The 13,434-nt window shown below is 49.9% G+C and overlaps 1 protein-coding gene across 2 annotated transcripts; it reads right to left on the bottom strand.

Annotated features, from left to right (window-relative positions):
• Positions 1-6,325: 6,325 nt before the first annotated feature.
• LOC103649935 (secologanin synthase) lies at positions 6,326-10,920 on the bottom strand. Of its 2 annotated transcripts, none has more exons than XM_020550175.3 (2): positions 10,452-10,920; positions 6,326-6,689 (listed from the first exon to the last, which is right to left on the bottom strand). In XM_020550175.3, the coding sequence occupies exons 1-2, from the start codon at positions 10,780-10,782 to the stop codon at positions 6,649-6,651; spliced, it is 372 nt and encodes a 123-aa protein (XP_020405764.1). In that variant the 5' UTR covers positions 10,783-10,920; the 3' UTR covers positions 6,326-6,648. The 2 variants fall into 2 exon arrangements, with proteins under 2 accessions (XP_020405764.1, XP_008673840.1); XM_008675618.2 differs by lacking the exon at positions 6,326-6,689 and adding an exon at positions 8,037-8,283.
• Between the last annotated feature and the right edge of the window lie 2,514 nt (positions 10,921-13,434).

Here is a 13,434-nt window from a genome sequence, read left to right as displayed (position 1 = left end):
GAGGCCTCTCGGCACTGGATGACCTCCCCCAGGGGGAAGGATGACACCATAGTCACCGGATGAGACTCGAAGTAGTGTCGCAACTTTCGCCGCGTCAGAATTACTGCGTACAGTAGCTTCTGAATTTGCGGGTAGCGGATCTTGGTCTCGGATAGCACTTCGCTGATGAAGTAGACCAGCCTCTGGACGAGCAGTGCATGGCCTTCTCCTCGTCTCTCGACTACGATCGCGGCACTGACCACCTGAGTGGTTGCGGCAACGTAGATCAAGAGGGCTTCTTCCGCAGCTGGGGGCACCAAGATGGGCGCGTTTAAAAGGAGCGCCTTTAAGTTTCCGAGGGCTTCCTCGGCCTCGGGGGTCCAAGTGAAGCGCTCGGTCTTCCTTAAGAGGCGGTACAAGGGTAGGCCTTTTTCGCCGAGGCGCGAGATGAAGCGGCTCAGAGCCGCAAGGCATCCCATGACCCTTTGTACTCCTTTCAAGTCTTTGATAGGCCCCATGTTGGTGATGGCTGCGATTTTCTCCGGGTTGGCCTCGATGCCTCGCTCGGAGACGATGAACCCCAGGAGCATGCCTCGGGGGACTCCGAAGACACACTTCTCGGGATTGAGTTTCATGCCCTTCGCCCTCAGACACTTGAATGTCGTTTCAAGGTCAGAGAGAAGGTCGGAGGCTTTCTTCGTCTTGACTACGATGTCATCGACGTAAGCCTCGACCGTTTGGCCGATGTGCTCTCCGAACACGTGGTTCATACAACTTTGGTATGTCGCGCCTGCATTCCTCAAACCAAATGGCATAGTAATATAGCAGTACATGCCAAAAGGTGTGATGAAAGAAGTCGCGAGCTGGTCGGACTCTTTCATCTTGATTTGGTGATACCCTGAGTAGGCGTCGAGGAATGACAGGGTTTCGCACCCAGCAGTGGAATCCACGATTTGATTGATGCGAGGCAGAGGGTAGGGAACCTTCGGACATGCTTTGTTTAGACCAGTGTAGTCTACACACATCCTCCATTTCCCACCTTTCTTTTTCACAAGCACAGGGTTGGCTAACCATTCGGGATGGAATACCTCTTTGATGAACCCTGCAGCCATCAGCTTGTGGATCTCCTCGCCTATGGCTCTGCGCTTTTCTTCGTCGAAACGGCGCAGAGGCTGCTTCACGGGTCGGGCTCCAGCTCGGATATCCAGCGAGTGCTCGGCGACATCCCTCGGTATGCCAGGCATGTCGGAGGGACTCCGCGCAAAAACCTCGGCGTTCGCACGGAGAAAGTCGACGAGCACTGCTTCCTATTTGGGGTCGAGCTCGGAGCCGATCCAGACTTGCTTGCAGGCGTCGTTGCTTGGGTCGAGAGGGTTGGAGATCAGCGCAAGAGGCAGATGCTCCAGCCAGGCTCGGGCGGCGTCGGAGAGGAACAGGGGGAGGTTGCAGATGATGAGGTTGTCATCGTCCGTCCCACCTAGCTGGCAGGCCAGCCGGTAGTCCGCAAGCCACAGTTCCGGCCTCGTTTCCCCCGAGTACTTAGTGATGGTAGTCGGGGCTCGGAACCGGGTCGGGAACGACGCCCGTCATATGGCCCGACTGAAGGCTTGCAGACCTGGTGGTTCGGGCGAGGGGCTCCGATCCTCCCCACTATCGTAGCATCCCCCACGCCTGGGGAGCCTCGGTGCACCTTCTCGTCGAGACGGGCTCGGCGGTCGCGGCGATGGTGCTCGTTGCTGAGGCGACCTGGGGCTGCAGGCGTCGCGTCCCACGTGCGCCCGGTGTGGACCGAGGCTTCCCACATGAATCGGGAAGTCGCGGCGCGATGCTCCGGGAGGTACCCTTGCCTTCGGGAGGCAGAGCTCTCGGCCCGTCGGACCGCGGCATCCTCCAGGAGATTCTTGAGTTCTCCCTGGATACGCCGCCCCTCGGTGGTGGATGGCTCCGACATCGCTCGGAGTAGTATTGCCGCTGCAGCCAGATTCTGGCCGACCCCGCTGGAGGCCGGGGCAGCCTTGCCCTGACATCGTCAGTGATACGGCGCTGGACGTCCTGGGCCTGATGGCGCGCTTCTTCGGCCAGTGCTCGGCCTGCCCACTCCTGCTCGATGTTTTGCCGGAGCTGCACAAGTTGTCCTGCTTCCTCGTCGAGCTTGGCCTGCATCTCGCGGATTTGCTCGAGCTGTGTGTCCTGACCCCCCGCAGGGACTGGGACCACAGCTAGCTTCCACAGGATGTCAACGCGAGGCGCAGGCCCAGGGGGATCATCGTCCTCCGGCATACCGAGGTGGTTGCCTTCGTCGTGACCCCCTAGATCGACGTGGAAACATTCGCGACTTGGGCCACAACTTTCGTCGTCAAGGCTGTGGCCATCATCGGAGCAATGGGAGAGGCAGTAGTCGCATGCGGTCATGAAGTCTCGCATGGCACTGGGACTACCGAGCTCGGAGAAATCCCAACCAGAGTCGGGCTCGTCGTCTTCCTCGGAACCCGGGGGCCCGTAGGTTGAGACAGCCGTCAGTCGGTCCCAGGTCGACCACATATGGTACCCCGGAAGGTTAGGATATGCCTTTATGAAAGTGCTCACCGAAGCGGGGTCGCTTGGTGGGTCGAAGCTGAATCTAAAAGGCACAGGGTGGAAAACGAACGGTACCTCTCGATCGATGGACGGTGGCGAAGTCGCGTCGGGGACGGACTGTACCGTTATCTCAGGTACGAGGCTAACGCCCAGCAAGTCCTCCGCGAGAGTGCTGGCGTCATCTGTCCGCTTGGGGTTGGCGTGTTGCGGGGAAACAACGCTCGTCGTCGTTTCAGGCGCGAGGGCAACGCCCGACATGTCCCCCGCTGGGGTGCCAGCGTCGTCGACTCGCTCGACAGCTGACGAGATGTTGCCTCTCGCCTGACCACAGTTGCCCCGCCTCCTCCTCCTGCAGCGAGGAAGGTGACAGGACAAACCCGGATGCTGCTCTTCCGCCACGGGGGGAAGACGTCGCCGAGTCCGCCGCCGCCGGGTGGGCTGACGGCCGTCGTTATCACTGCCGCGCTGCGGGGGAAGGAGTACCATGTCGTAGCTGCCGTCGAGGGACATGAACTCGAGACTCCCGAAACGGAGCAACGTCCTGGGCTGAAGAGGTTGCTGGAGACTACCCATCTGGAACTCAACAGGAAGTTGTTCGTCAACAAGCAGCAGGCCCCTACCTGGCGCGCCAACTGTCGGTGTTTCGACTCCGGGGGGTCCCTGGACCGACGAGTAAAATTGTCGCTGCGTGCCCCAGCCCAGATGGGTTGGCGCGAGATGGAACACAAGGGGGAAAATCGCGGCTCATGTTATCCTGTGCCCAGGGGAGGATGCGCTTGCAGTAGGGGTTACAAGCGTTCGCGAGGGAGAGAGAGAGCGAGCCCGTTCGTCAGCCCGTCCTCCCGCGCGACCACCCCCCGTATGAGGGCCCTGGCCCTTCCTTTTATAGATGCAAGGAGAGGGTCCAGGTGTACAATGGGGGTGTAGCAATATGCTAACGTGTCCGGCAGAGAGGAGCCAGAGCCCTATGTACATGCCAACGTGGCTGTCGGAGAGGTGCTAGAGTCCTGCGTACGCGGTGTCGTGGCCGTCAGAGGAGCGTTTGAGCCCTGTAGAAGCACAGCTGTCGGGGCTGCTGGGACCTTGCAGTTGTCTCCTTTCTTCCGTAGGGGGCTGAGAACCACCGTCGTCATGGACACACGCGGGGAGCCATCATTACTTGTTACCGGGGCGAGCCTGGATGGGACGCCGGTCTTATTCCCCTGTAGCCTGAGCTAGCTAGGGGTAGGGTAATGATGTACCCCCTGCGGCGTGGTCGGTCCGAGCCCAAGGTCGGGCGAGGCGGAGACTCCTCCTGAGGCCGAGGCCGGGGTCGGGCGAGGACGCGATTCCTCCCGAGGTCAAGGTTGAGGCCGAGCCCTGGGGTCGGGCGAGGCGGAGACCACCTTCTGAGGCCGAGGCAGGGACCGAGCCCTGGGGTCGGGCGAGGCGGAGACTTCCTCCTAAGGTCGAGGCCCAAGGTCGGGCGAGGCGGAGCTTCCTGTTGCGCCTGAGGCTGGACTCAACTGCTGTCAGCTTCACCCTGGCGGGTGGCACAGCAGTCGGAGAGGGGCGAGCGGCGCTATTCTCCTGTCAGGTCAGTCAGTGGGAGGGCGAAGTGACTGCGGTCACTTTGACCTTGCCGACTGAGGCACACGTGTCAGGATAAGATGCCAGGCGATCCTTGCATTGAATGCGCCTGCGATACGGTCGGTTGGTGAGGCGATTTGGCCAAGGTTGCTTCACTACGAAGCCTGCCCGAGCTGGGCTTTGAGCGAGACGAGGGTGCACCCGTTGCTTGAGGAGGCCTTTGGGCAAGGCGTGAATTCGCCTAGGACTACTGTTCTCGCTCGAGGCGAGATCGCGTCCCTTGAGTAGACGAAGCCTTGACCTGAATTGCGCCCATCAGCCCCTGCAGCTTGTGCTGATGGTGATTACCAGCCGAGTTTAGGAGTGTTGGGGGTACCCCTAATTATGGTACCCGACAACCTCGCAGTGTAGGGAAGGTGTTGTCGAAATTTTGTTTTGACATACTTGTTTTCCTTTTTTTGCAGAGGGCTTCCTAGCCGTTGTGGGTTTACCTGCCTGTGTCACATCGCCACTGCACTGATGCACCACAACCCGCTATCTTGACTCCACCGCCACCTAAGGTATAACCTCGATTTCTGTATGATGGTCGTAGATCATGTAACCTAGTTAGGCGTCTCCCGTTTGAAAGAGATAAGATGTAGATATGTGGATCTTTGCATATCTACAAATGTATATGTTTCGAATTGTCCACGTTTTTGGACAGCCCACGGTTACGTAGATGAAGTTAGTTTACATGCTCTACTCTGATTCAGGACAGAGTTTCGGCGTCACCTCCCTGTTGTTCTCTGGATACACAGTCTCCCTGCTAGGACGTGTATCCAGAGAACAACAGAGAGGTGCTGTCGAAATTCTGTCTTGGATCGGAGTAGAGCATGGAAACTAACCCCATCTACGCAACTGCGGGTAGGAGTAGGACCTATCCTCACCTATTAGAAGGTAGGAACGTAGTTTACATGCATTATATGTTTATATTAGACTATACTTGGTTGTGTATGTTAGAGTATGGATGATCATGAGTGGATGTACATGGGCCATGTAAAAAGGAATGATGTCACTCCTGAATGGATTACAAAGACCGATGCTTTCTTGGAATGAGCATTTGGCGAAGCTGCTAAAGGCATGAGTCTAGTTCCATGTCCGTGCAGCAAATGTGCCAATAGGAAAAGAAAAACAAAGAAAGCCATGTGAGAACATATTTGGAAGAATGGATTTACGCCAGACTATATTCTGTGGATCTTCCATGGTGAAGTGCATCGTACGAGAGAGGAGGTGGTGAGACAACGCGTTGAGGGTTATGATGTTGATGCCGAGGTAGCAGACATGTTAAACGACTATCACGAGGAATAGTTCACCGAAGGACGTACCGAGGACGAGCTAGAGGCGACCACAAAGGCGTTCTACGACATGTTTGATGCGGCACAAAAAATCCTTCACGGCAAGACAAAAGTTTCTCAACCGAATGCCATTGGATGTATAATGGCGTTCAAGTCGCATTACATCATGAGTCAAGACGCCTTTGATGGATTGTTGATAGTTATTGGCAGTCTACTTCTGTAGGATCACGTTCTGCCAAAGAGCATATATGAGGCATAGAAACTCCTTCATGAACTCAAGATGATGTATGAGCAGAGACATGCTTGTCCGAAGGGCTGCGTCCAATTTAGGAAAGAATACGTAGAGGCAAAGTATTGTCTGAAGTGTAAATCGTATAGGTTCATGGAGGTAGAATCGGGTGATGGACAGAAGTGGCAGCTCGAAATCCTCGTTACAATCATACACCACCTTCCGTTCATACCAAAATGTCATTGGTTTGACCCTTAAGTGACGAGACAGACACATTATAATCTTGGGCTAATCGAAATTCGATAGGATTCCACCTTACTAGGAGACGATGTCTATATCATGAACCAACAGGCCACACAAGTGTATTATCTCCCATATATGTGCCAAACGAAAGAATATCTTAAGGGTTGGGATGTTGTGTATAAGGTATCACCGCATGGTAAATTACCTGTTCTAAACGATGTAGATAGTGAAATGGTTGTTGATGAGGAGGAAGATGAAGTGCAAAATGAGAATGACTTAGAATGCTTGAAGGCAATGACTATGATGGACTTGCGCCTTCATATGGTGTTGAGTATGAAATGGTTGATAGTGATGATGAGACTTATGATCCGGCTAATTTGGACACATATGAAGATTATTTTAATCGATGCAATGCTATATTTTATTTATTTCACATATGTTTCTAAATACATATTTTTTATCTAGGCTTATTTGCTTACTCTTAATTGCAGGTGGTTACACAAAGATGGTGGGCGATCGGACGAGGAGGGGGAGGAGGAGCACCCGTAGGACGGAGGAGGAGGTGCAGCAGGACGACACCGTATAACAGCAGGTGGAGCAACAAGCCGCTGTCGATGTGGCGTAGCAGGACAACGACGATGACGCTCAGCGGGACGCCTCTGGGTCTGGCGCCATAGGTTCGACGCACGTCTACTTGCGAGGTCTTGCGAGTCTCCCTCAATGACCGATACTTCGTGATAGACGCCCGCTTATTTGACCTGATGGAGAGAGGTATGTAACTTTAGATATTGTCGCTGCCTTTTCATATTATATGTTCAAATTTAAAAAATAAACTAATACCTTTTCTTAATCACTTAGACAGATCTTGGAAGGTTTTCAAGAATGTAGGTGGTCACGGCTGCAACCCCAATGGCATCCTCGGGCTTCTATGCAGGGAACTTTTTCCTAGAATTGTTGAGTATGCCGAAGTGATGGGCCCGGTCTATTCCTTCGACCACTACGATGTCGCCCCCGTTGCAGTGGTTTGGGACGACAGACAATTCAACAACAAGGCGGAGCGGGTGAAGCAAGAGTTGTGGGTAAGTCTTCCTCGCACAATATTGTTTAATACGTTGCATTCATTGCACATTCTTGAAATAATGTATGGATACATCGTCTTTGTATGCAGGATATCTTCAGCTACGAGGCTAGATACGAGGCCACGACGGATGTGGTGGCTACCATGAGCTGTAAGAAGCTCATCGTGGACATGCACTACGAGGCGTGCATCCAGGCCATCATCACTTACCACGGTTCTGTCCTTGGGGAGAAGGTGAGCAAGAAGGACGCCTGGACCATGTACTCCGGACCAGTACTTGTAGGTAAATATAGAACATTAATATTGATATTAAATATGTTTAATTTTATCTTTTGATATGTTGTGTAATTGTTTTCTTTGGAGATTATTCCTTATTGGTGTGCTGCGCATCCTAAGTGCTTGGAGCAGATGGTGCAAAGGTGGTGCTAGACCGAGTGGGACAAGGTACACAACGCTAGCTGGGAATGACGTTTGATGATGCAAGGTCCCTCCCACCATCAAGGCAGCCACAACCTCGGTAAATACATAAAAGCATGTGTACCCACTTTCTTTAATTTAGTCTAACTTTCGATTAGTCATGATTTCTAACCATCTCGTTGGTTTTCTCGCAGTCGTCGTCACATGGTGGCCAGCCTAGCTCAATCTTCTCGACGTATGCTATGGCCCACAAGGGCAAGGCGACGTCTGATGTCACCTACAACTTGGAGGACAAGCCTGAGGATTATAGCAACCTGCCGTCCACAGCCGTCTCAGTGAGTACACTGTCATGGCAAAGGAGGTACATGGGCCAGATTACAATCCGAGGACTAAGGACATTGATGGAGATGTCCTCATGAGGGTTGTAGGAGGCAAGAGGTGTGAGCGATATTGGATTGCTGATGGGGCAATCAACTCGTCCTCCACTCCCTCTCTGTCTCATGTGCGAGCAAGGAGCATGAGTGCGAGCCTAGCCATAAAACCTCGGCAGGACAGCTCCCAACATTGTATCCCTGAACTCCAGGTTAGTGCTTCTGTGCCTCGTCATTCATTGAGTTATATACCTTCTCTTTGCATTATTATAACATTGGGGTAAAATATTATAGGCCCAGTTAGAAGAAGAGGGAGGGAATGCATGGAGAGGGAGGCGAGGATGAGGACGGAGCGGGCGACTGGCTTGGCGAATCAGTAGAGGATGGCAGAGATGTTCCACTACATGTAGAGCCTTGGCGCTGCATAGGGTCTTGCTCCACCACCTCTGTTGTTCCCTCCAGCTGACCCTGCTCAGTTCCATACTCCTGTGAGTATCAAATTTTTAGTCCTACATGATATATATTCATCTGGTCTCACAAATGCATTCTCTTCTCTGTGCAGGGATAATCGGCGACATCAAATAACCCTCATGGATCGTCCAGCCCTTCGCTGAAACAGTCCATCCGCCCACCTCGTTGATAACCTCATAGTGATGATTGAGACTTATGTTTGCGAGTGTTGGTGATATTTGTGTTTGTTAAACTTGTTGATGTTGATAATACTTGGTGAGACTTCCGTTTGTGAAACTTGTTTGATGTGGTGATATTTGTGAGATATATGGTGTTGGTGATACATGTCTTGATTATGTCGTATATGTGATGTCAATTATATATATCTTTTGTTTGTTTAGATGGAATAATAAAAACAAATAAAAAGGGTTTTTCTGGTCAATTTGCTGAGTGTTACACTCGTCAAAGAGATTCTTTGCCGAGTGCGATGACCAAAGCACTCGACAAAGAAGACACACCTAGGAACCAATAAAGTTGCTTTGCCGAGTGATGTGGTTGCAGCACTCGGCAAAGGAACTGGCAAAGAGGCCCACTGGAGCCTTCTTTGCCGAGTGGCAGTCCAATAGGCACTCAACAAAGGGAGCTTCTTTACCGAGTGCCTCCCGGAGCTCTCGACAAAGGGACTGGCTAAGGGGCCCACTGGAGATTTCTTTGCCGAATGTCAGGCCAACAGACACTCGGTAAAGAACTCTTCTTTGTCGAGTGTCATAGAGGACACTCGGCAAAGGCTCCATCATCGTTCTTTGTCGTCGTGACAGTAACTTTTGTTTGCCGAGTACCGGATGGAACTCGGCAAAGTCTTTGTCGAATGCCCGATAAAATGTACTCGACAAAGAAGTTGTTACCGATGTACAGTTCGTCGAGACTTCTTTATAGAGAGTCACACTCGGCAAAGATTTTACCGAGAGTTTTCTAGGCTTTGCCACTCGGCAAAGCAGATGTGTACGATAGTGAATAACATGCAACTTCTAGCAAAGTATATGACAACTAGTTATTGCTAGTTTCTATATATAATTGGGTAGTCCTCTCTTAAATGAGATATTTATTCAAACATCATTATATTTTTTTACTTTCAAATTTCAAATTATTAGTATATGTATATATTTACAATATCTCTTCTTTATGTAACATAAACAAACACGACTTTGCTAGGGCTCCGCCTCCTCTAAAAATAGTTTCGGCTTTGGGTTCTCTGGCTCTTTGGCTTCTCTGAAGGAGCCAGAGCTATTTTGCAATTCGTTTGGCAAAATATTTTCCCCTATGTTTTTTGAATGATGTATGAGAAAAAATAGGAGCTGCTAGAAGGCACGTTTTTTGTGCTCTTGTTCCCAACAAAAGAACGACTCCAGCTCTTAGAGGACTATCGATGAAGTCATTTTTGTGACCATTTGCTAGGCTTCACTATAAGCTCGAGCTGGAGCCGTCTAAAGAGACATGCCAAAGAGACCTTAAGTTCAAATTATCCATACTCTACTTTTTTAATATTCCGTACTCGAGGGGAAATTTATTCGCTCACGCTTGCTAGAGGAAGTGACACATGAAGAAACTGATATCTTAATCAGTAGTTCAGTACCAATAACTCAATGATCCTCGATGTTAAACAAACTACTTGAATCCATATTTCCTACAACACACTTTGTATTAGTTTTATTCTAAATCAATTATTTATATTTTTATTAAATAACTTATGTAACTTCATGACATAAGATTTATATTTTGAAATTTACTATGATAAATGCTTGTGTAATACCATGGGAAAACCGTTCGTTCCTTAGTGAGTTGGCGTGGTAAGAGCATCTCCAAAAGACTCTTTATTATTTACTCTCTGTTTGACTTTTTATTTGTCTCTCTATAAATATTAAACTCTATATATACCATCTCATTCCAACAGACTCTCTAAAATGCAATTTAGCTTGGCTAGCGAGAGTTGCTAGGCAAATTTGGCTAGTGAGGGAGTTAATTTAGAGAGCCAGATAGCTTAGTAAGTTAAATGGCTACTCTGTTGAAGAACTATTATGCTATTAATTAGTTAAATTTTAGCTTGATAAGTTATTTAGCTAGTTTATTAGAGATGCTCTAAGACCGGCAAGCTAAAGATAGATCACCAGTTAGAGTCAACGCGACAACAGCGAGAGAGAAGTTACCGTGCTCGTTCATGGCGTGGTGGACGAGCGGCATGGCTCTGGGCACGATGGCGTGGCAGCCCGGCGGTAGGGGCGGCCTGGACCTGGCCTCGCGGGCGAGTCGATCGGACAGCGGCGCGTCGCCGGCCAGCGGGCGGTACGCCGTGCCACGGATACCCTGCGCCCGCAGCGCCCGTTCCAGGCGCCGCGGCTTCAGCCACGCCCACTCCGCCGCGCGCGCGGCACACCACGCGACGACGACGGCAAGGACCGCGCACAGCGGCAGCAGTTGCTGCACCTTCCACGGTGAAGAAGGCTCGCCGAGCAATCCCTCTGGCACGCTCGTCGCCATGACTCGGGCGCTTGGCTAGCCGCCAGCCACTTGGGGGAAAAAATTCTAAGCTCGTGACTTTTCTGTGTGCAGCGGAAGGGGAACCGAACGGAGATAGCTGCTCGCCATCGCCGTCGTCCTATACGCTTAGACCGTCTCCAGCCCCTAAATCCCATCCCTAAATAAATATTTTTCATCCTTTACAGCACATTATAAAAGATTATGTCATATATATTTTCTCCGTCTCCAACAACCTAAATTCAGTCCTCTAAAACTACAATATTTATTTGTTTTTTCATTACACACTAATTCAAATAAATCATGCACAAAATGGGTTTTTAATTTATTTAGAATTTATTTTTTAGTCAAACATGTGTAACATAATATTCATTTCGAAAAAAAAATATTTTTTTTAATTATATTATGCATTCTGACTTCAAATGTCGCATTTCTAGTTGTTGTCCTTTAAACGGCACGAGTTTTTAGCATGTCGAAATATCCCTTTGCAAATATACTAGCTTGCACCGTAAGCCACGACACTTCTTGCAGAAGCCATCACCTGGCTTCTTTAGGATGCCACCACGTTGGCTTCACTCGAAGCATATTCGTTCTATAAATAAGCACCCACGTTTCAACACTACAATTTCACTACAGTTGCGGAGCTCCACTACAATGAACCCGTACTTAGAATCCAATGTTTTTCTTATGATGGCACAAGAAATGAAAGAGGAAGAAGAAGAGTTGGAGGTTGCGACATACCTACACCTTAGGAGGCAACATGTATGCAACGAGCGTCGTTATGGTGGTTCTATTCCCGGTCGTGTTCGGATCCACCGTGACCATATGAGTGGCGATGCAAGAATCCGAGCAAACTACTTTTGCGCGCAACCTGTGTACACGGATGCTCAATTCTAGAAGAGGTATCTCATATTTTTCATACCCACATTCTTTGTTACGTTTACTTAACGTGATCGAGCCTCACTGATGAGTACATGGATATCAACTATATGGTCAAGGCCCAATCAATCATAGAATCCCAAGCTCAAGGGGAGTTGAAATCCAGTTTATCGCGAATCCGGTTCGGACTGCAGGAGTGGATCTCGCGAAAATGGACAACCAAGCTACATACGAACTCCATTTTCGACGTTCTAAATATCGTTGGAAAGCTAAGAAGATAAGATTTCTAACCTAACTAGTACCACATCAATATACAGTTGGAGCTGATCAAAATCGTCATAGCAAGATAATGTCCAGAATCTGCCAGAAATCAGCGGCGCATGTTTTTAGGCCTAGAGGTCTTGTACATCCTAGGGTTGCTCGACAACCCCTTTGCCCACCGCCTGAGTCGAGGATGACTCCAATTCAAGTGGGAGAGAATGATAAGGACATCACTCCCATACAAACAATGCATGAACCGACAACACGAGAACATGCACGAAAGCTGAATCTCCAAGTTCGTTCTAACCTAGTCAATTGTATTTTAGAGCTTACGCTTGGTGCCATGGATATTTAATAATTAGAACTTTGGAGAGGACCATCAAGGACTTGGAAAAGGCTAAGGTGTCGAGGAGGAGCAGCAAGGGCGTCCACAACAGGAATGAGATCAAGTCCGACTCGACTGCGATCCTATCTCGGGTTCCAGGACCCATCTGCACTAAAATGGACACCCACGACGCCCCCGAACACCGATTGCGACGGACTTGATATGGTTGGAAATATAAAAAAAATATCTAACCAATCTAGCTGGTCCCACCTTAAAATTCATTAAGACTCAATGGGAATCGTCGAAATAAGTCAGTGCTCAGATTCTGTTTTGGTGCTGCGACACCGTCTATTGGGTCGTTCCATCGTTGGGCCGTGTATCGTGTTGGAGCCCATTAGGGGTACCTCCAGGGGTTGTGCACACCCCTAACCTATATTTTAACAGCAGCCACTGCCACATTAGGGTTTATGTTTTGCTTAGATCAAATTCGTCATAGAACAGTATCATCGTTCATCAGTTTTTGAGACCCCACCTTGTAATCAATGCAGTTTTGATTGCGTTCTTCCTGTTCTTGCTTGTGTTCTTGATTGCGCTTGCAGGGATAAGGCTTCGTGGCAAGGTCACTCGTGTGTCACGAGTGATAACCAATGAAGCAGTGGTATAGTGATTGCAAGGATCCATTCGCTCGGAGCCTTGGATCATCAACGTCAAGATCTCCACCCAATCAAGTTATCATACCTCACGAAAGATCGGGCCTCGTCCTCTATCACTCATAGTCACTGTCATTTCCATTCTAGGTTTCGCATGCGTCGCCATGTGTTTGAGCGCCTCGTTGATGCTGTGAAACAAGTCAATCCTTACTTCGTTCAGCGCCCAAACTATGCAACAAGTCGATCCTTACTTGGTCTCTCTGCCCTGCAAAAAGTTGTTGTCGTTGTTCGTATCCTTGCTTACAGTATTCCTACCGATGCCGTCGACGAGTATGTACGCATTGGTAAATCCACCGCCCATGAGGCCTTGAAACACTTTTGCATGGTCATCCAAACCACATTTGGTGGTTACTATCTCAGGGCACCTACCGCTGCAGATATCGCACGCCTCCTCCAAGTTGAAGAGTCAAGAGGCTTCCCTAGTATGCTTGGTAGTGTCAATTGCATGCATTGGGAGTGGCGTAACTGCCCAACCACTTG

The sequence above is a fragment of the Zea mays genome, chromosome 3 (genome assembly GCF_902167145.1).
Source record: "Zea mays cultivar B73 chromosome 3, Zm-B73-REFERENCE-NAM-5.0, whole genome shotgun sequence".
Lineage (NCBI taxonomy): Eukaryota > Viridiplantae > Streptophyta > Magnoliopsida > Poales > Poaceae > Zea > Zea mays.
This window is presented reverse-complemented; position numbering and strand designations above follow the sequence as displayed.

Excerpts from the sequence above, each read along its gene's own strand:
- LOC103649935 (XM_020550175.3), bottom strand. The coding sequence starts at position 10,782 with ATGGCGACGAGCGTGCCAGAGGGATTGCTCGGCGAGCCTTCTTCACCG. Across the intron at positions 6,690-10,451 it reads CCACGCCATGAACGAGCACG|GTCAAATAAGCGGGCGTCTA; the intron begins GTAACTTCTCTC and ends TCTCTCCATCAG.